At 53.4% G+C, this 21,700-nt stretch overlaps 1 protein-coding gene across 1 annotated transcript in view; it reads right to left on the reverse strand.

Moving 5' to 3' along the window:
- The window catches only part of NIBAN2 (niban apoptosis regulator 2), a 100,856-nt gene that overhangs the window by 16,667 nt on the left and 62,489 nt on the right, over positions 1 to 21,700 (reverse strand). Inside the window, exons 3-6 of the mRNA XM_037879753.2 lie at positions 20,208 to 20,336; positions 19,270 to 19,375; positions 15,984 to 16,151; positions 2,215 to 2,330 (exon numbers count right to left, since the gene is read on the reverse strand). Of these exons, the coding sequence (XP_037735681.1) occupies positions 2,215 to 2,330; positions 15,984 to 16,151; positions 19,270 to 19,375; positions 20,208 to 20,336 (519 nt within the window). The remainder of the gene's footprint in view (positions 1 to 2,214; positions 2,331 to 15,983; positions 16,152 to 19,269; positions 19,376 to 20,207; positions 20,337 to 21,700) is intronic.

Genomic DNA, 21,700 nt, shown 5'->3' on the forward strand with positions numbered 1-21,700 from the left:
CCGATGCCTTAGCTGAGAGAGCATTGGGAACAGGGTCTGTACGGGGAGCTGCTCCCTCGTCCCGTGCGAGGGTCTTTCATGGCCCTGGAGGGACACACTGTGCCGCTCAAGTCTGAGCAGAGCGCAAGACTGCGCTCCGATTGCTAGCTAGGGCGACCCCACCAACCCGGGAAGGCGCACGGTCTCCTGAGCAGGCCCCGCTGGAGACATCCGCTGGTGGATCCATCCTGCACAGCTGCAAGGACCAAAGCCAGGTTCCTATGGAAGGGGCTGGCTGGGCATGGTTGCGTGCCCATGGAGGACGTGTGCGTGAGAAGCTAACGAAGATGTTCTCCTGCCGCCAGACACGGGGGGCATCGAGATTAGAGCTCCGGCTCAGAGCGGCTGCTCAGGGTGCGAGCTAACCCGGCAACCACCGGACGCACTTCCCTTTGCGCCTCATCCTCGTTCCCACTGCCGTATGTCCCAGAGGGTTGGCGCCCCACTGCTCTAGGGGGTAGGTGCTGACAGAATCAGTGAGTCTCTGCTTGGCTTAGGTCCCTCCCCTCCTAGCAGTTTGGCTTGACGCCCCCTCTGCCCATTTCCTCCACATTCAGCCTCCTGCCCACCTTCCGCTCGGCTGGGTTCCTGAACCCAGGGGTCGACCCGCCCCTCCCCACCACCTTCCTAGTCCCAGCTGCAGCCTCAGAACTGTTCACATGTGGGATTTTGGCGCTCCGCCCACTGGCCGCCTCCGATCTGCCAAGGAGATCCTATTAAAATGCATCACACGAGTCCGTAAAGCAACATCCTTGACATCTGAGCTGCAGTATTGCACAGCCTGCCAGCACCACTCCCCCCTGGGGATTCCAGCGCCCCCCTGCCGAGGATTCCTTCCCCCCCATCACCAGAAGATTCCACTAGACACTGGCGGGGAGCGGAGAGAGGATATTTCCCCCCCTCACATTAACGCTGGCCCTCCACAGTGGGAACTGTGGTATTTGCAGAGGCCCAGCAAGCTCCCTGAGCTGTAACCAGCCGCGGCTGGAATTCCTGCCCGGCCGGAGCAGCCCGACTCCTGTGGAACGCGCTGGGAGGGGTGCATGTCAGAAATGACTTTTTAACAAGGCACCTTCCTCTTTCTCAAGGGCGGCCAGAAGCGGTGAAGCAAGGGGGTGTCAAGGGAGAGAGGAGGGGCACAGGAGCATTTGGGGTACCAATCCCTGCTTTAAGCTTGCCGGCAAGCATGCAATCTTTCTTCCCCCAAGCTTGCCCTCCATGCCAACCCACCCAAGGAGATGGTTTAAAGCCAGGTCTGCATGGAGAGCCAGATGCAGCATCTGAGCAGAGTTACTTTTGGAAGGGCATAGGCAGTAAACTCCGCCATCAAGACACCAGCTTGGGTACAAGCTTCTCTTCCCAAGTTAAGCGTCACTCTTGATGTCTGGGTAAGGTTGGGAGTGGGGGTGTCACTTTTTAAAAGGTGGCTAAAGCCGTTCTTCCTAAAGAGGTTTCCTCCCTTTAAGGGGTCACTAGGACCCCAAAATGCAGCCCTGTCTGTGGAAAGGTTGGGCAGGGCCCGTGAAGGCATTCAGGGTCCCCCAGGACCTCCCCAGCCAGCAGACGCCTTGCCACGGCAGCTCGGTGGTGAGATCCATTCATCCCTCCCTCCAATACAACTCCCACCAGCAGAAAGAGAAGTCTCTACAAGAGGGAAGACGCAGTTGCAAGCTGGGCTGGAGATAAAGGGGGAACAGGCTGCATACGACAGCACCAGGCAGAGGTGGAGGAAGGACCAGCAGCTGCCAGTGACCTCTAACCTAGCATAACATCCACTCAGCAGTGACACAGGGCTGACATGTAAGCAGCATGCCCGTCCCAGGCTTCCCCCCCAGCCCTCCCTGGAACAGCGCCGTTTTCCCCGGCCTGGAGGGTTGAATGACTAAGCCAGCTCTCCCCAACAGACCAGCTGCCAGAGCAAAGGCACAACGGTTTATCCCTTCGGGGGGGATGTCGGATGGGCCACGCCCTGCAATGCGGCCACACCTCAAGGCTTTGGAGCGTCTAACCCAGCAGGGGTGCCAGCTCCACTCCCTCCGCAGCTGCTTCGTCCCCCAACCATGGGTAATCTCAGTACTTTCAGGAGGCCGATTTGGAGGCGCCAAACCATCCCGCTTCTGGCTGGGGTCAGGTTATTGCAGGAGAAGCCGCTCTGGGCTGGGGGACCCCTCTCACCTGGACCTCGTTGCCACAGAGCATGTCCCAGGTGCCGTACTGCTCCTTTGACTGCCGGTACATGCGGACGGCATCTGTAAAGGCTGGGGCCTCCACCTTGGAGTCCTCTGGGATCCCTGAAGGAGAGAGGGGGGCGGGGGGGAGGTTATTTAGGCTGGGGGAGGGGTGGAAGAGAGGAAACCACAGCAGATTTTCTTGTGATGCACTCATAGCTTCTGTTACATTTTTGTCCTTCACGTTAGTTCCAGGTTTCAGAGCAGCAGCCGTGTTAGTCTGTATCCATAAAAGGAACAGGAGGACTTGTGGCACCTTAGAGACTAACAAATTTATTAGAGCATAAGCTTTCGTGAGCTACAGCTCACTTCATCAGATGCATTCACTGGAAAATACAGTGGGGAGATTTTATATACACAGAGAACATGAAACAATGGGTGTTACCATACACACTGTAACGAGAGTGATCAGGTAAGGTGAGCTATTACCAGCAGGAGAGCAGGGGGGGTGGGGGGGGGGGGAGCACCTTTTGTATTGATAATCAAGGTGGGCCATTTCCAGCAGTTGACAAGAACGTCTGAGGAACAGTAGGGGGGAATAAACATGGGGAAATAGTTTTACTTTGTGTAATGACCCATCCACTCCCAGTCTTTATTCAAGCCTAAGTTAATTGTGTCCAGTTTGCAAATTAATTCTAATTCAGCAGTCTCTCGCTGGAGTCTGTTTTTGAAGTTTTGTTGCTGAAGATTTGTCACTTTTAGGTCTGTAATCGAGTGACCAAAGAGACTGAAGTGTTCTCCGACTGGTTTTTGAATGTTATCATTCTTGACGTCTGATTCGTGTCCATTTATTCTTTTATGTAAAGACTGTCCAGTTTGGCCAATGGACATGGCAGAGGGGCATCGCCGGCACATATCACAGTGGTAGATGTGCAGGTGAAGGAGCCTCTGATTGTGTGGCTGATGTGATTAGGCCCTATGATGGTGTCCCCTGAATAGATATGTGGACACAGTTGGCAACGGGCTTTGTTGCAAGGATAGGTTCCTGGGTTAGTATTTTTGTTGTGTGGTTGCTGGTGAGTATTTGCTTCAGGTTGGGGGGCATCCGTAACTTCTTTTTATGTTAGTTCCACATTCCCTTCCCCTGCCGTGACTCACGCTGACAGGGACGGCAGCCCTTGCGGGGAGCTCACAGCCAGCAATCTGACACAATTCCCTGGGACTGGAGTAGCGAGAGCCCCTCGCTCCAGCCAAAGCTCCAAAGCACCTTCAGAGACGAAAAGTGCCATGTAAGGCTAATTGAGATGGGCCTGGACCAAAACCCCAGATCCAAATACCCCCAAAAGCCCTGGGCACATTTCAGATCTGGAGCTAAAATGTGGCTGCCTTATATTGTTCCCCGTACTGCCTCCGAGCAGCAAGAGAATGGATATAGGGCACCATACACCACCACCACCACCACCGTCATTTGACAAGGGGGATCCCACAGCACATAAACGGGGGAGGAGGGGACAAAGAAGGTGCACGGGCATCGCCAGAAAGATTTCCTACTGGCATCAAGTAACTAAACACCCAGCTAGACCCAGCCCACCCCATGAGAGCTCTCCCGAGGCCCAGGGTTAGACAGACACCTGGAGCACTGGGCAGCGCAAGCCACAGGAAGGGAGGTCGAAAGAAAATTAATGACCAATCGTGGGGAGGGAAAGGAGAGAGTGGGTTTAAAAAAAAGAAAAGTATGAGGCAGTGGATGAGTCATGGGCAGCATGAGGTTCCCAGCCAAACCCAGTGCGGGGAGGTGGGGACACCAATTGCATTGCAGCCTGCTCCACTCCCACTGAGATTTCGTCTCCATGATTCACAGCAGCAGACACCACAGGGCAGACCATGGGACAAGAAGAGGACTAGTTGATGGGGGGTGGGGTGGCAGGGAGTCCATCTTTTTCCATGACCTCCCCCCATCCCTGGAAACCAGAAGCCACATCTGTAGACGGTTGTTCATGCAGGGAAGGGACTAGGGTGGTTAACTTGGGGGGGGGGGGTTAGCAGGGGTTAGCTGGAGTTTGAGAGGTACCAGGCTGGGGGCAGAGTGTTCTGGGAACTGGTTTGCATAACCCATTGCAACACCGAGATACCCAAGGAAAGGATGTGCTGGCGCGAATCTTTCCAGAGCTACTGACCGATGCTCCAAGCAGCTGAACCAGCCCCGGAGCTGTGGAAGGCGAGAGAAGTGAGGGTGCTGGGGGCACAAATTGGCTGGTTACCAAGCGTTCCATGCCAAGTACAGGGGTGCCATTAATCCTGCCCTGCCTCTCTGCAGTCTGCACTGGGAGCTGCAAGTCTGGAACTCATATGCTGGGAAGTGGGGCGGGGACTTCACCTCTGGGTAGCAAAGCCTTTGGATGCCTGATGCATTAGACTGCATGTGTACTTCCCTTCTGGCTGCCTTGGCCAGCAGTAGAAGGAATGCAGGATATGACTGGGACTCCGCACAAAGTCTGGGTCTCTGCAGTCTCCTGCCAGGCAGAGCTGAGCCTCCAAGTGCTTGCTGCAAGCCGGCTCTGCCTGTGTGAAATCCTGAAAAGCAGCCTCTCTCCTACTTTGCCCCGCTGCATCGTGTGCCAGTTACAGATGCCAGAGCACGGAATCCAGGCACTCACAAATGCAGCAGAGGGATTCTTAGGGCAGCTGACCTGGGGAAAGGACCAGAGGCCACAGCTAGGGAAACGGAGGAGAAGAGGATAAAAACTCCTGTGTAGATAGAAGGAAGCAGACACACACACACACACACACACACAAAATGCAGATCAGTAATTCCCACCTGACAATACACGGAACAGCAGCAGCTTTCAGAGTGCTAAAGCAGAGGCTAGGACCTTGGCCAAGAAGAGGAGCCAGATAATATTGAGCTGACCCTACGCTAATGTTCGTGCGTCGCGCCAGCGTGTTCCCGGCACTTTTCACAGAGACTAGAGCAGCAGGGTAGAATCCTGGCCCCACTGAAGTCAGCGGGACCTTTGCCATTGTGTGAGAAATCCTAGCTGTGCTAAAGTCAGCCTCTGCCCCAAGAAGCATACACTGAGTACCCAATAAAGCCTTTAATCAGGGGCAGAAGGAGACACTTGCCCTGGTAAGACACGGGGGACAACTCAGACTTTAAGGCCAAAAGGGACCATCACGAACATCTAGTCTGACCTCCTGCACATTGCAGGCCACAGAACCTCACACACCCACTCCTGTAATAGACCCCCAACCTCTGCCTGAGTTACTGAAGTCCTTAAATATTGATTTAAAGACTTCAAGTTATATTTACTTGTGTTCAAACCAGCAAGTGACCCGTGCCCCACACTGCAGGGGAAGTCGAAACCTGCCCAGGGTCTCTGCCAATCTGATCTGGGGGGAAATTCCTTCCTAACCCCAAATATGGCCATCAGTTAAGAGGAATCAGCCTCCTTAGGGATACAGATCTGAGCATCTGATGGAGCTCCATGGCCCAACAGATGTGGATTCAGATTCTAGGACAGATTCAAAGTGCATTAGTGTCCTATGTGGTTTCTAAAGTACTCTCAGACCAGAAACTCCAAGTCACCAGCCTTGCTGTGATTCCCACAGACACAGGTTTCCAACATGTTACTGCTTCACATAACACCCCTCCCTTCAGGGCTCTGTGGGTCCAGCTTTGCTCCTGAAGCCACCAGTAGCCCTTAGATGGAATTAGAACCCCATAGGTTTCGATCTAGATTGGGAGGCAGCGTTCCTAGGGCTAGAGCACCAGACTGGGTTTATTCCTGGCACAGACACTGGCCTGTTAGGTGACTTTGGGCAAGTCAATTCACTTCCCTGCCTCAGTTTACCCACCTGTAAAATGGGGATATCGATACGGACCTCCTTCATAAAGTGCTTTGAGATCTACTGATGAAGAAAGCCATATAAGAGCTGAGAATTACTATTTCCACAAAGCCAGGTCATCATTGTTAGGGCCCTACCAACTTCACGTCAGGGACCATGAAATAAGCCCTTCCCCAGGAAATCTGATCTCCACCATGCTGCTGGGAGCAACCCAGCTGAGGGCTCCTAGCTGCGAGTCCTGGCCAGGCTGGGGAAGGACAGGACTTGTCCTTCCCCTGTATGGATGCTCTCGGGGGTGGGGCGTTGGGCAGCAGCCCCAGAGGTTCCTGCAGCCGCAGGAGGCTAGTGGAGGTGGGTCTGATCTCCCACTGAGAGCGCAGGGACTAGCAGCTAGGAGCCCTTGGCTGGGGCGCTCCCAGCAGCACGGGTGAGATCAGACCCATCTCCACGAATCTCCTACGGCTGCAGGAAGCTCAGCAGCTGCTGCCTTCAGATCCCAGCTCTGAAGGCAACACAGAAGTGAGGGTGGCAATCCCATGACCCCCGTATAACAGGTTTGTGAAACGGACACACACACACACCCCACGGTGGCCCCCTTTTGGGTTGGGACCCCCGCAGTTACAACAGCCTGAAATTAATATTTAAACATCAGAAAACATGACATTTACCAAATTTTCCAATTCTATGGCCGTGAAATTGACCCGAACAGACCGTGACTTAGGTAGGGCCCTAGACATGGTGATATCTGGGTGCTGCTCTTATTACAAGCAACCAAGAAACGCTCAGGCCAAGATTAGTCCCTTGGGTGGTCACAGACACGGCTGTCTACAACAGCAACAGTGTCTTATGCAAGCATACAGCCAGGGACCTGTTCCACTGTTACTACTCAGCGGGAGAGCTAAATCCACTGAAACAGTTCCGAGCAAACAAAAGCGAATTCCTTTAGAAGTGTTTTGAAGCAACAACTGTCGTAAACGGAGGCACGCAAAAGGGGGTCGGTTTTATATTAATTTAGTAGCAAAAAAAAAAAAAAATCCTAAAAATCTTTGAAGTTAGACTCCACTGGTCCTTGTCATTTCTAAAACTTGACTTTAATTTTAAGTCCCTACGTAAAAATGGCAAGTACTCAAAGTATCCTGCTCCTCGGGTGTCAGACCTACCTGCAAAAACCAGTTTATTTACTTTCCATTCCAGTTAGCCCTGCAGAGCCAGCCGGATGCTCCTGTGACTCATGCATCAACACCAAAATTGCTAATTTAGCAGCTACTGCAGAATCTCTGTTCCGATCTGTAAGCCAGGGAGAACCTAGCTGTATATTCACACCCCAGGAAGCGTATGATGGGTTGGCAGTTGTGGGGGGGAGTGCGGGGGAGAAATCACAAGGTATTTTTGCTTGTGTGCTGAGCATTTATCTGGAGCATGAGCAGCATAAACATGGGAAACCACAATGCCGTTTTTTAATCAAGGGAATTTCAAGATAATCTTATTGAAACGCAGCTAAAAGATTTAAGACCATAAGGGACCATAATAATCATGTCGTCTGATCTCCTGCAGAGGACTGACCGGAGACCCGCCCCGGAGGGTCCTGGGCTATCGCCTTTAGAAATTCATTCTGTTACTGGAATCTTTGGTTTTATCTGTAATAAAGCCAGGTCACCAGTGCAGCTGTGGCCTGTTTAAATGTGTGCCCCTTTAATGCACTAACTAGCCTCTCCCTTCCAGTGACTGAGGTTCACAAGACAATATAGATCAGCAGCAAAGCAAGCTGGACGGGCAGCTGCCTACTCCCTCACGTGGGTCTTTGGCCAGACTTACTGCCCCGGTAAGTGCCCATGGCAATCTGACCAGGAACGGAGTAGCCAGGGACGCTGTGCATCAGAAAGCTGGACGAGGCGGAGGAAGCATGTGCCACACCTGTTCAGAAATGGATGTGTTCTAAGCAGCAGCCGCCTTCCAGGTAGAATTTGCTAATTCACCCCAAAGAATGCTGGGTAAAAGTGATCCCCTTCCATTGTGTAGCTCCCACCTCCAGGCAGATCTTACTCCTGCTGTGGCCAGGGCCACACAAAGGCCTCTGGGGGCCTGGGGCAGAATCTGAAATGGAGACCACTGCCCCCTGCACTGTCAAAAACATTACTATGGATGGGATACCCGGAGGGGAGTTGCAGAGAAAGACCGACGAGCGTGCATCCTACACTGGTGGCTCCTGTCCCGCGGGGCTAGCCCTAGTGTCCCGCTCAGCCATCTGGGGTGTGGTGTCACAGTGCCACTCAGGTTTGGCTCGGCCCCCAAACCCACGTGGCCCCGTGCACCAGGCCGCAATGCCACACATTCAAATTTGGCCCAGCGGCTCTTCATCATGACAGGACAAAGGGACGGCCCGGCCAAACCTGCATGGTGCTGCAATCCAAGCACCAGGTCGCAATGCTACTTGGTTTGGGGACTCTCTCAAACGGAGGTCGGGGAGAGGGAGTGGAGGGGGGGGGGGAACTGCCCCTTTTGTCTCCCACCCAACCCTGGCTGCAGCTAAGTAAATGTGGAGTAAGACAGACCCTTTCCTCCAGCTCGACGTCTGTAAGTAACCCTCCTGCACTGGTAAGTGCCAGAAACAGGTTTAGCTGAGCAGAGCTGGGTGGGGTTTGTCCCCATCTCACAAAAATTTGAGATTTTGAAAATTTCTCTGCCACGGATCAGGATAAAAGTAAAAAAATATCAAAAACTTTTCAAATGAAAAAATTCAAAAAAGTTCAGCTGGGGTTAATCAGAAGGTTTCTTTTCGACCCTTTCTACAAACCCCCCCGGGTTTTTCCCTTTCACATTCAGAATTTTTGTTTTGCTGTAAATTAGCTTCAATTTCTTAACGAAAAGCAGTTTGGAACTGGAAACCTGGATTTTTTTTTCAAAAGCATCAAAACAAGAGAGGATTTCCCAACTTTTTCAACTCGAGAAAGTTAACCAGAACAGACCCTTTCCTGCAAGAAGGTTCACTCTTCACAAATGCGCATTTTTGGATGAAAAATGCTTCAGCAAAAAAACCAGCTGTGTAGACAAGTTTGCCAGCAGCCCCTTTCCACAGCTCAGCCAGGTTCTTACTGCTGGCTGATTCGCAGCAGACGGTCGGTTTTGTTTCTCCTGTTAAGATTGCCCAGGCCAGGGTGGAATAAATGATTAAAGAAAAAAAATCCCCTCATTGTTACTAATGGGGAACAGTTCCTCTTTCGTTAGCAGCTGCTAATGATGGATCTTGGTCTCTCTCCAGTTATGCTTTTGTGTCTGGTCGGCAATTTTCCCTAAATCAAGGGAAAGTGGGAAAAGCCCAGGATAATGTGGGGGCGTGCACATGTATGCGGAACAGGGGAACGAACGCCAGGGCTAAGTGCCTGGAGTGCAGCTCATGTAGCTGGATGGTCTTGCGGGTTAAATCAGAGCAGGCCCGTGGCCTTGCAGTCTGAGCCCAGATCTAAAGCCTGCAGCTCCAGAGCTAGTAAAGCAAGTTTACTAGCTCTGGTTGTCGGAGATCTCCCAGCACTATGAGGAACCCTAAGGCCCTCACCTTTGAAGTAGGCCAGGCTGATTGGACCTAGGACAACGCTGCCTGCTGTCCGCCTCCGCCATCCCCCCCAGTTAAGTATCCACCAGCAATGGAAACTCTTCACTGTGGGGCTGGACTTGGGAGGCGGTACCAAGCTGTCACAGCATAGCAGTTAATGAGCATTGATTACAAAGACAGCAATGCACCCGCCTGGCCAGCCAGCTCCCCAATGTTCCCTTCTTGCCCTTCCACTTCCCCCTTGGCTTAGGGCTCAGAGAGACCATGGAACAGAGGGCCTTTGTCAGTGGGGCAGAGCACGAAGAACAGCACTAGGTGGGAAAGGAATTCCAGAGTGGGGTGTGTGTGATAAGGGCTGCCAACTTTCTAATCACACAAAATTGAACACACTAGCCCCACCCCTGCCCTGAGGCCCGGCCTCCTGCTCACTACATTTCCCCTCCCTCGGTGGCTTGCTCTCCCCCACCCTCACTCACTTTCACTGGGCTGGGGCAGGGGCTTGGGGTGTGGGCTCGGGGGTGCAGGCTGGGTATGAGGGCTTTGGGGTGCAGAAGGGGGCTCCAGGCTGGGGCTGAGGGATTCGGAGTATGGGAGGGGGCTCCAGGTTGAGGCAGGGGGTTGGGGGGCAGGAGGAGGTGAGGCTCTGGGCTGGGGCCAGGGATGAGGGGTCTGAGGTGCAGGATGGGGCTCCAGGTTTGGGGAGGGGCCTCAAGGTTGGGGCAGGGGGTTGGGATGCGGACTTACCTCGGGCGGCTCCTAGTCAGTGGGGCTAAGGCAGGCTGCCTGCCTGTCCTGACACTGCGTTGCGCATGCCCCGGAAGCAGCCAGCAGGTCCGGCGCTAGTAGGCTGGGGGGCCAGGAGGCTCCACGTGCCGATCTCACCCACAGGAACCACCCGCCCCCCAGCTCCCATTGGCCTGGAACCAGCCAGTGAGAGTGTGGAGACGGTGCTCAGGGTGGGGGCAGCGCGCAGAGCTCCATGGCACCCCCGCCTAGGAGCCGGACCTGCTGGCCGCTTCCAGGGCGCAGTGTGGTGCCAGGACTGGTAGGGACTAGCCTGCCTTTGTGCCGCAGCACCACCGACTGGACCTTTAACGGCCCGGTCGGCAGTGCTGACCAGAGCCACCAGGGTCCCTTTTCGACCGGGTGTTCCAGTCGAAAACCGGACACCTGGTCACCCTAGGTGCGACTGATAGCTCTGCAGGGGAAAGGCTGCTTAATGAGCAGCAAATTCCGGCCTGGCCCCAGGAGGAAACGCCAGAAGAGAGGGTGAGTGCGGAAAGGGTGTGGAGAGATGCATATAAACGCCATAGTGTGTCTGTGCCAGCAGGGCCTCACCCCACACACAGCCCGGCCAGCTCTCCAATCCCAACCTGCAGAGGCCTGTGACGGAGCTAAGCTCTGCCTTGCAGGGACCTGTCGGAGCATGAACTGGGAGAGCTGGGATGGAAAATTTAAAAAGCAGCTAATATCTGCTGAGTCAAGAGGGGGGGAGGAGGAGGAGCTCTGAGCACCTCTATCCCTGGGAGATTACCACAGGCAAGTGCAAGGAGACACCAGTGAGGATTAGAAGCGCTGAACTCTGACCCACAATGTCTTAAAGGGAAAGGGACCCGTTTGTTCAGCTAAGACTGGAAAGCTGACGACGATGTTCTTCTGAATGGGGATGTCTGGCAGCTGTGCGTAAGAGACGGCCCTTACACCAGCGGACAATCTAAGCAGACAAAGGGTGCGAGGGGAAAACCCAGAGCCACAGGCAGGGGAAGTGACTTGCCCAGAATTGCACAGCAGGTCACTGGCAGAGCTGGGAGCAGAGCCCACATCACCTGCCTCCTGGTGCAGTTCCATATCGGCTAGGCCATACTGCCCCTCCCGGACCACCATCTTCTGCAAGAGGAACAAGTGTCTGAATCCCCAGCCTGCCCATGAGCTCTGCTGAGAGGAGTTTTCTGTTGATGGAAACAGCTGTGGAACGCTTCACAGAGTGAAATCAAATTAACGATTTAGTGCCTAGGTAGCAGTTCTACTAGCGACGGGGAATTTCAGGACTCCTGGAGGCGGGTGCGAATCTCGCTCCAAGTACGGGGATGTTATTTGCAGCTCTCTGGCAGCCAGACCTCCGATGGGGTGGGCAATTGTTTGAAACAATGGGAACGCTCCTGCAGTTTAGACTGGAAGCTCTTTGGCTCAGGGACCATACCAGGCTCATTTCTCTGACCTGGCATTCTCCAACAAACACATTGCGATGGGTGTATTTAACACCCAAGAACCCTCTACCAAAACAAGACACTCCACGACACACACTTCTGCCTTTGTGGAGAAGACAAGAGAACACACACACACACGACAGAAGCGTAGTCACGGAACTTACTGCACTGCTAGTAGGCGCTCAGATACCACGGTGGTGGGCACGGTATAAAAACCTTTATAGAATAAAACAGGGACAGCACCTGACTGGCTGATGGCTCTAGAGAGAGTTTTATATGGACTACCATGAGGCTAACGGATGCAGTACTGCTGAAGGTAGCTACTTGTGTGTGAGGCAAGAAACAGAGGCCCTGACCACCAGAGGTCATTAAGGATTGAGCGAGGCTTACGAGTAGGGGGCATTGGTCCTGGCTGGACTATTTATAGCAGAGGTCCCCCAAACTGTGGGGAGTGGAGGAATGTGGGGTGGGGGGGCACGGCAGAGCCACAGTCTCCACCAGTGGCAGGAAGGGAGCCCCTCCCAGCCCGACAGCACTCCCAGCTCTGCTCCGGCCCTGGTCCCAGCCCTGACTGTGGTCTGCTTGCGGCTGTGCACCTGGTCCCGACCCCAGACCTGCCCCGAGCTGCGGCCCCGCTCCTGACCCTGGGAGCCACAGCCCTGGCTCCAGGGGGCCATAACCCTGAAAAGTTCAGGGACCAGTGATCTACAGCAAAGCAGGGTTACGTTCTGCCTCCCTGGCTGGCGAAAGCACGGTGTTCTTTGCTCACTGGCTGGCAGCCCCTGCTGGTATCGATGTAACACCCACGATGCAGGGGACGTTCATCCCAGTTTGTGCATAAATTGCAGGGCTGTAAAACGCTTCAAGGCTCAGGAAAGGCGCATGAGCTGCTCCTAAAGCAGCTAATTCGATTACACAGTAGCACTGATTCTCAGCTCGTCTTTCCAGCAACCACCAGCCCACCCAGCTCCCCCTCCCCTGAGACCAAGTGCCACAACACCCTGCCAGAGCATGGAGACAGCTGGGGGGGGGGGGGGGGGAAGAGGGGTGAGTGACAGGAAAGTGGCTCTTTAAGACTGAGCTTTGATCCGTTTAATTACCCTTTGGGGTAGAAAATAATAATTAAATCTTGACGAGCGGCTTGCCTTTAACAAGCGCTTTCCTAGCTGGTTCACATATTGTTGACGATTGAAACACTTTGTAACCTAGTGTTTAAACTCCCTCCCTCACAGGGAGCCCTGGCTCCCCTTGGTCAGTTCCTGTGCCGGGGTGATGGGGCCTCGGCACGGGCTCAAGGGCCACATGCCGGCGGGGGGAGGGGAAGGGGGTGTCCAGGAAAGAGCATAGAGCCAGCTGAGCTTCTAAGACAGCTCTCTCCTGGACTGCAGCCCAAGGACTTCAGTCAACCTGCCCCACCCAGTCCCCCCCCACCCCCGGGTGCAAGCCAGTCTCTCTCCTCCTGCACTTTAACCCTTCTGGGATCTGAACTCCATATATCACAGGCCTCACTCCAGAGTTGGTGCTGAAGAGCAGAGGTACCTATGGGCCCCAAACCTAGAGGTCCTAGGCCCTTACCAGCTGGTCACGTTCTGGGGAGAAGGAAGGAATCTCTTCCCCTTGCACCAAGTCACCCACCAGATTCCTCATCCTGACGCTTAACAGCGCCATTCAGTATCTGGACCTCACAGGGGTTTATCGTCTCCTCTCAGCCTGGAGTCCAGACAATGGCAGGCCAACTAGTCCTGCTTTCTCCTCTGACTCTCACCCCCCTCCACAGCTCCTGAGGTCACCTTTCAAGGGAAAGGTGGTTGGTCTGGACAATGAAGTGCAGAACTCCTTGTGGTTCAGCTCCTGTCTGAGCACAGGATGCTAGTTCTGGCATCACCTAGGGCAGCGGCAGCTGGCTTAAAGGAAAAGCTGGTCTAGTTGGCAGATGCCTTAAGATGTGCTCAGTACACCCTGAAAAGGCTGCCAATGTCCTGGTGCTTGTGGGGCTGTGGCCATAGGCGCCGACTCCGTGGGTGCTCCGGGATTGAAGCACCCTCGGGGAAAAACCGGTGGGTGCTCTGCACCCACCGGCAGCCAAGCTCCCCCCCCGCCTTGCCTCAGCTCACCTCACCTCTGCCGACTCCCCTGAGTGCACTGCGTCCCTGCTTCTCCTCCCAGTGCTTGCTGCCGCGAAACAGCTGTTTCGTGGCATAACAGCTGTTTCGCGGCGTAACAAGCTGTGGGAGGGAGAGGGAAGGAGCAGGAATCCGGCATGCTCAGGGGAGGAGGTGAGGAAGGGGCGGGACCGGGGCGGGGATTTGGGGAAGGAGTCCAATAAGGGCAGGGAGGGGGCGGAGACCTTGGGGAAGGGGTTGGAATGGAGGCGGGGCAGGGGTGAAGTCGGGGCAGGGTGGGGGGGTCAAGCACCCACTGGCGCCAGGAGAAGTTGGCGCCTATGGTTGTGGCATCAATGGGGTAGACTCCTCATGTGTGCCCTGGCCTTTCATCCCTACCCTCTGGATCTCACCCGTTGCCACCCAGATTTTGGACCTTTCACTGTGTCCAACTTCAGATCAAAAGTGCTGAGTGAAAAGGTGCGTGTCTCAACTGCCATGCCTGCAAACTCAGTCTGGGATCCAAAGGCCAAGCTGGGTCCTTTCTGGCATGAAAAGTACGTGAGATTCTACCATCTGAAGTTAGTCAGCCATTCAGGCTCTACATGAATCCAGCTTGCTGTGTTAACTCTGCAGAGCAGACAGGAATGAAAGTAGTAACATCCCACCCACCTTACTGTACCCAATCGAGTCAGCAGAGGTGGCTTTTAATACACAGTGGTAGATCAGAGGAGTAAGACGAGGCCCCCAATCAGTGTCACGGTTTACACCAGGCTCTCACGTTAAGTGTCTTTCCATTAATGAGGCTGTCAGAGATCCTGCTAAATCCTGAGCCACGAGAGCCACCCCCCCCTCCAACTCTGTCTCAAGTGAGAAAACGGCCATTTCAAGCTGCTGTCACAGGGCAACTAGAAGAACCCAGAAATGTGCCGGCCAGTCTCTGACAGTTCTGGAAGGAGCTCATTCCCTTTCGAAACAGTTTTGCTTACAAAGGTGTTTTCTCAATGTCATTGGGGACATTTGCATGAAGATGCTTGGTTTAACTTGTGTCAGATCTGCCGACTTACCCAACCTCTCCCCCACGCCCTTTTTCATCTTCTGTTAACACTGCAGACCCAGTGCAGCTACGGGGGAGAGTGATCGATTCCATCTGGACTCATGGATCAACCCCCTTCTGTCCAACAGCCAAAAACATCCCACCACCCTACCTCAAGCAAAGTTTTACCCCAGAAGAGAGGAACCAGAGACTCCACAGAGCCCCCTAGGGACTTGGTCACTGCTCTTGATTTTACATGGAGGATGCTCAGATACTGCAGGGACGGGCAGCCATATGGAATGACCCAGTAAGTTCCAGTTGCAGGGTTAAAATTCTTACACCACTGGGGCTGCAAGCATACACCCACAGACTGAACACCGACATGGCCAGCAGGGTCTGTGTTAGCATGAGGAAGGAAGCCCCAGGGCTTGACTCAGCTCCCAGGATTTCTTATTTAGATTGCAATATCACCCAGGAGGGCCAGACGTGGCCCAGAACCTCATTGCGCTGAGCGCTGAATGCACACACAAGGATACACGCGCAGGATGGCCATTTAGCAAACACAAAGTGTTTTACTTTTAAGCAGAGCCCGTTTGACACAGAAACAGCAGAGACACAAAGAAACCGCTCTCCTGCTGGTAATAGCTCACCTTAAGTGATCACTCTCCTTACAGTGTGTATGGTGACACCCATTGTTTCATGTTCTCTGCGTATATAAATCTCCCCACTGTATTTTCCACTGAACGCATCCGATGAAGTGAGCTGTAGCTCACGAAAGCTTATTCTCAAATAAATTTGTTAGTCTCTAAGGTGCCACAAGTACTCCTTTTCTTTTTAAAGAAACCTGGAACCCCTCGATGGCATGTCCTAAGAGGATCGCTTCTCAGGGCCAGACTGCACTTGGGGAAGGAACAATTCTGATCTTGCATGTATTGCTCGTAACACCACAACATTCACACCAGGCGATGGGGAAGGAGGAGACCAAGACGCACAACGTCCAATCTCTTGGTAGGAGACCGCAAGCCCTGCACTTACCATTGTTGCAGTGTCGCACGCAGTCCTGGAACACCGCTCGCCACTTGTCCTGCTCCTTGCCGGTCATCACACAGAAGTAGTAGTGACGGGAGTACGGGTGCCAAAGGATGAGAGGAAACTGGGTGGGGCACTTGAGGATCGGGGCATTGCTGGATTTGGGGGTTGTCCCTGATGAAAGAAGAAAGAAAGAGAGACCTCGAGTCATGGGCATGTGCTAGAAACATGGCTTGAAACTGGTCAGGCAGGAGGCCCACTTTCTGGATCCAAATGCACATCATGGGTGAAAGGTGTTAGACTGCGTGCCATGGAGATCGACGGCCTCAACAGCCCGGCCACAGAATGGCTTCCTGCACTGCCCTGCTAAGGGGGCTCAACCCAGACCCATCATATGGGATGTGAGGGGAAGCCAGTCTCCAGGGGCCACTCAGGGGCCAGTTAGCACTAAGTGGGTGCTGCTACTGGACCAGATTCTCTCTCAGTCTCACAAAGCCCTGCCCATACCAGACTGCATTTTAATCCAAGAGGGAATATTTCCTCGTCTCATTACTTCCAGCCTCCACTTTCACCGTTTGGTTGCATCCCCATTTTGGGTCTTTGTGTCGCATCAGCCAGCATGAAACACTGGAATGCGTTACCTAGGGAGGTGGTAGAATCTCCTTCCTTAGAGGTTTTTAAGGTCAGGCTTGACAAAGCCCTGGCTGGGATGATTTAACTGGGACTTGGTCCTGCTTTGAGCAGGGGGTTGGACTAGATGACCTTCTGGGGTCCCTTCCAACCCTGATATTCTATGATTCTATGATTAGCCCCAGCCCAAGGGGCTGGCACCAGCCATCAATGGGAAAGTTTGTGTTCCCAGGGCTGGCGCGGGAGCCACACCTAGTCATGGGCCTGGCAACAAGGCCCCCATCTACATCTGCCTGCGGAACCGCTCCACTGGAGCTTTGACGAATCAGGGTCAGTGGCATTCCTCAATCGGCTGCCCCAAACTAAGATATGTACTTGCCCCAGTCTCCATGAGCTCCAGAACTAGCTCTGGAGACATCCCGAACCATCCCCCACCACTCTTTTGCCTGAAGTCGAGGTGGTGATCCAGGCTACCCTTCCTGTTCTCAAGGAGCATCCCATCAACATGGTCACCCACTGGAAAAGCAGCAGGGAGTGACAGGCCAAAACAGAGGGGGCAGCTCCACTGCAAAGCATGAGTGGAGTGGCCCCGGGGAGCTTGGAGGAGCAGCTGAAGGGCCCTTGGCGTGTGCCACTGGATGGAGGATCACACGAAGACTTGTTTTAGCTGTGGCGGAGGGATGGGCCCGCCGCGCTCCCACCTGGAATCACCAGATTTTGTTAAGGACGAGAGTCCTGGAGGAGAAGGAAGCAGCAGGGGAAGCAGAAAGAAAGCCAGCAAACTAGAAGCAGACTTCCTGCTGTGGCGTTTACGAGGCCCTTCGACAAGGTCAAACCCAACGGGGTCGTGCTTGCCTGACCGCGCACGGAGGACGGGAGGGTCTCAGCTGTGGGCTGGGAGCACATCTGCACTGTCTCTGTAACGCAGCATTTAGATGGAACACCTTTTCACAGCAAGGGCAATTCAGCTCAGGGTCCTGGCCCCATAACCACCTGCTCCTCAACCTGTTTTAGGGACATAGGTTCTATCCCCATGAGGTTGACCACTGGCCCGAATCCAGTGCCCACAACTCCGCCAGCAACCAAACCCTGATACCCCTTTAGGAGGGGAGCAGAACCCTGCCATAGCGCACTGCACTCTGGGGTGAGGAGAAACTGCTGAGCCTTGCAATTTGGCAGGCTGCTCAAGGAGTTTTATGCCTTATCCAACGGTACCCTCCAGACGGCTGCGTCTGTCCCGCCCTCTGTACCAACCACTGCCCACTCAGGAGGGCTCCTCCACTGTCCTGGCTCACGCGACTCGGACAGAGTCTAGGAAGAGGCCCTGTTATCCCACTGGGAACGAGCTATTCCTGGCCAGCTTCCTTCAGCCCGATGCCTTTTGAGCCACCCCTGCTCCTGCTGGAATCTTCTCACCCTCCTCCCAGCCCCACCCCCGGTGCTATTTTACACACTGGCAGCAGGACACTTGAATCAGACTCTGTGTATTTACACACTGTTGTGCTGAGGCATTTTTCCACAAGACGCAGCTCAGTCTAGAGCCTGCGGCAGCAGCTCTGCTCTGAAGAGGGGTGTTCCCCCCAGCACCCCTTAGGAAAGAGTCCCTGGAGCGGGAAGGTAACGTGTTCTCGCCAAGGCATGGGGAGGGTTTCTACAGGTGGGTACCAACTCCCAACCCCACAAGCCTGCTCCTTAAAAACTAGGTCATTCCACGGGATTTTAGAAATCACCAAAGATTCACCTGGTTTTAAAAATCTGAAGAAAAAAAAAAATTCCATGCACATAACCAGAACCAGGACTGCCCAGCGATGCTGCAAGGGGGTGGCTAGCAGGAGGGCCCACCTGAGCCTACGGAAGCCAGCTCATTTCGAGATCACAGGGGGATGAGCTTGCAGTGATCAGGTTTTCAGCGTTGCTCAGCTCCCAACCTGCACTAAGCATTTTTGAAAACCTGGCACTGAGCCCTTGAAAACGAGCCTTCTTTCCACCTCCCCCCTCACCTTGTCTCCTCCACCCCAGCCCTCTCACCACTCTCCAAACAAGGGGGTGGGAGGAGGAGACTTGGCCAGAGAGGTTTCTCATTTGCTAAGTGAAACGGTTTCAGAGATATCAAGTGGCCGGCTCTGGAGAGCAGAGGCTAGAAGTGACAGGCTCCCTTCCTGGAAGGGAGCAGAGACAGCAGGGAAATAATCCCAACTGCATTCTCAAGGAACGGAGCCAGGGAGGGCGAGAAGGCACTTGTGTGGGAGGGAGCCCATGCCATGCAAAGGAGTGTTCATGTCTTCATGGCACAGCAAGGGACACCAGATGTTTGCACTCCTCCCTACCTACACTTTGTCTCCCCCCTACTTACTTGGGAGCCACCTCTCTGGCTCCTCTGTTCCTTCCAGTGAAGGACACTGAAGCCAGGAGAGTTCGACAGGGACAAAAGGGGACCAAGATCACATGTATCCACGTCCGCCTCCAGCTCCTGTCCTACAGATGTTGGAAAGTATTTGGGGATAGCAGACGAAGGGAAAAAAACACACATGTAAGCCAGCTTGGTATAACAGAGGGGCCGACGTACATCACCTGTTCTAGTCCTCCGTTATCCCACCCTCCCCCTTTGCACCTGAACGTGCAGAGCACCTGGGAGAGGAGGTCATCAACAGGGTGGACTTACCTGGTAAACTGCTATTGACAAGGTCAAGATACTGGTCCAGTGAGGTGAGGATTTTGTAGCCAGCGCTGTTGAGGACTATTCGAGGCTGAATCCCTTTGTCATAGGCCTAGAGAGGAAGGAGAGTCAGTCTGTGGGAGTGGTTCCCAAAGCTGCTCAAACCAGGATCCATAACAAGCCCATGTCTCTGAAACCCTGTTAAGCAGGACCTGTGCCTTGCTCCTCACCCTTGTTTTTGGCAGGGGTTAATACACTAAGGCTTGTCCATACAGAACTTCTAGCGTCTGATTCTTGTGAAGTGGGTGCGTGTGCATGGGGAACCTGCTGTGGATGTGGGATACTCACTGGTGTGAAAGGTAACCAGGTAATCAGGTGCCTGCAGCCTTGCTGGAGGATTGTGATGGGGGAGAGGAAGCGGTTGTCTTTTGATACGTTTCCCACAGAAGTGCAATATGAGAGACTGCTCCCCGCAGGAGATGTCCCATGCGGGAGGTCAGTGGGCTCCACGGAATTCTACTGCATCAGGGGGACACCACGTCTCAAGCTCAGCCTTCCCCATTGGCGAAGGAGCGCCCCAGAGCTCAGGACGGCCCTTCAACTGGTGCAGCAGCCAAAGGAAGCCAAGAAGTTGTGCAAAGCTTCCCTTTAGTTCCCCAGCTCTGTGACTCCAGCCTGGCTACTTAAGTCCATTTCTCAACTGGAGGCACCGGACGTGCTCATGGAGGCCTTGCTTTGAAGCATTAAGTGCAGTGAGCACAGTGGCTTAGTGTCACTCACGTGCAAGAGCTGTTTGAGCAGCTGTTGCTGAAGACTCCTTGACAGGAGGAGAGCTCCTTTAAGGGGTACATTCCCTGGCAGGCACCACCTGTGCTGAACACGCCTCCTAGACACCACCACCCACCATGAAGGGGAGAGGGGTGGAGAAGCAGCAAGGGCCTCACCAGTTTGTTCTCGTACAGGACCAGGCCGTAGTTGTGCGGCACGACACTGAAGCGGTTTCGCCACTTCTTGTTTTCCTCCACGTACTGGAAGAGGTTCCCTGAGATGATGACGCGGTCGTCCAGGGGGACCTGCACAGAGCAGGAGACAGAGCACAGTGAGCAGAGGAGGAAGGAGAATTGATGGTACGTTAGACAAACCAAATTCAGGGGAGCCAAACCTCATATGCCAGCTGGGGATCTGGCCTCTGGCCCCATGCCAAAAAAATGCTTAGCTCTTCTCTGCATGGCGTTTTCTAGTTAGCTCCAGAGCTAGGTAAGCATGATTTTCATTTTTGAGAGACAGGGAAGTGGAGGCAGAGAGGCAAAGCAACTTGCCCAAGGTTAAACAGCAGGTCAATGGCAAAGCTAGGATTAGAACCCAGGTCTCTTGATTCTCAGTCTGCAGAAATACTCCAAAGCCAAGAGCTAGAAGAGTCCAGTAGGTGCGAACTAACACATCAGACATCACACTTGCCTTCAGAAGCCTCACACTCATTACATTCCCCCTCCTGCTCCAGCAAAGCGCATTCAACTTATTGATCTGTATCACACTAGTGCCTAGACTCCAATACAGAACACGTATTATGGTGCCAAGCACTGCACATAGCAAGAAACTCTTCTCATGTGACCCACGAACCCCTTAATGCCAACTGGCAAGGACATTACAAGAAAATGCTGGTTCAGGTCCATACATTTTGGTTCACCAAAGAATGTCATGTGAGTTTTTCAATGAAAGCCAGGGTCACACTGGTCATTGATTCTGTTGTGAAATGTAGAGAGAGACACTATAGGAGGAGTTATGTGTATATACTGAAAAGACGTTCTTAGATTCTTATCACAGCAGAAGTGGAGAAACCCGTTTTCTGAGGTTTATTCACTTGTCTCTCTCAGATGTAAATTAAACATTGTAAATGAGGACAGTGGAGTCCCATTTATATAAAGTTATTGAAGTCAACAAGGAAGCAGCACAGAGGCAAAACAAGCCCCGGGATGTTCTCCTGTCTTCGAGCACAGACTGTGAGCTTTGGGGATATGAGTAGATGACAGAGATGACACCCCTCATCCTACACCTAGGAAGTAAATGGGGCAGTGCATTTTCATTCATGAAAACAGGCTCTCAGACAGCTTGGTTGAAGATGCTGCAGCGAGCACAGGGGGAGATAAGCTTCTTTAGACAAGAGAAAACCTTTTGTAGTGGTAAACACCCATTTTTTCATGGTTTGTGTGTAAAAAGAGATCTTCTGTACTTTCCACAGTATGCATCCGATGAAGTGAGCTGTAGCTCACGAAAGCTTATGCTCAAATAAATTGGTTAGTCTCTAAGGTGCCACAAGTACTCCTTTTCTTTTTGTGAATACAGACTAACACGGCTGTTACTCTGAAACCTGTCTTTAGACAAGAGAGTAACTTGTTAAGTTTAGTCTCTAGAAAGCACGTTATGATTTTGTTTTATA

Source organism: Chelonia mydas, chromosome 16 (genome assembly GCF_015237465.2).
Source record: "Chelonia mydas isolate rCheMyd1 chromosome 16, rCheMyd1.pri.v2, whole genome shotgun sequence".
In the NCBI taxonomy this organism is placed as follows: domain Eukaryota; kingdom Metazoa; phylum Chordata; order Testudines; family Cheloniidae; genus Chelonia; species Chelonia mydas.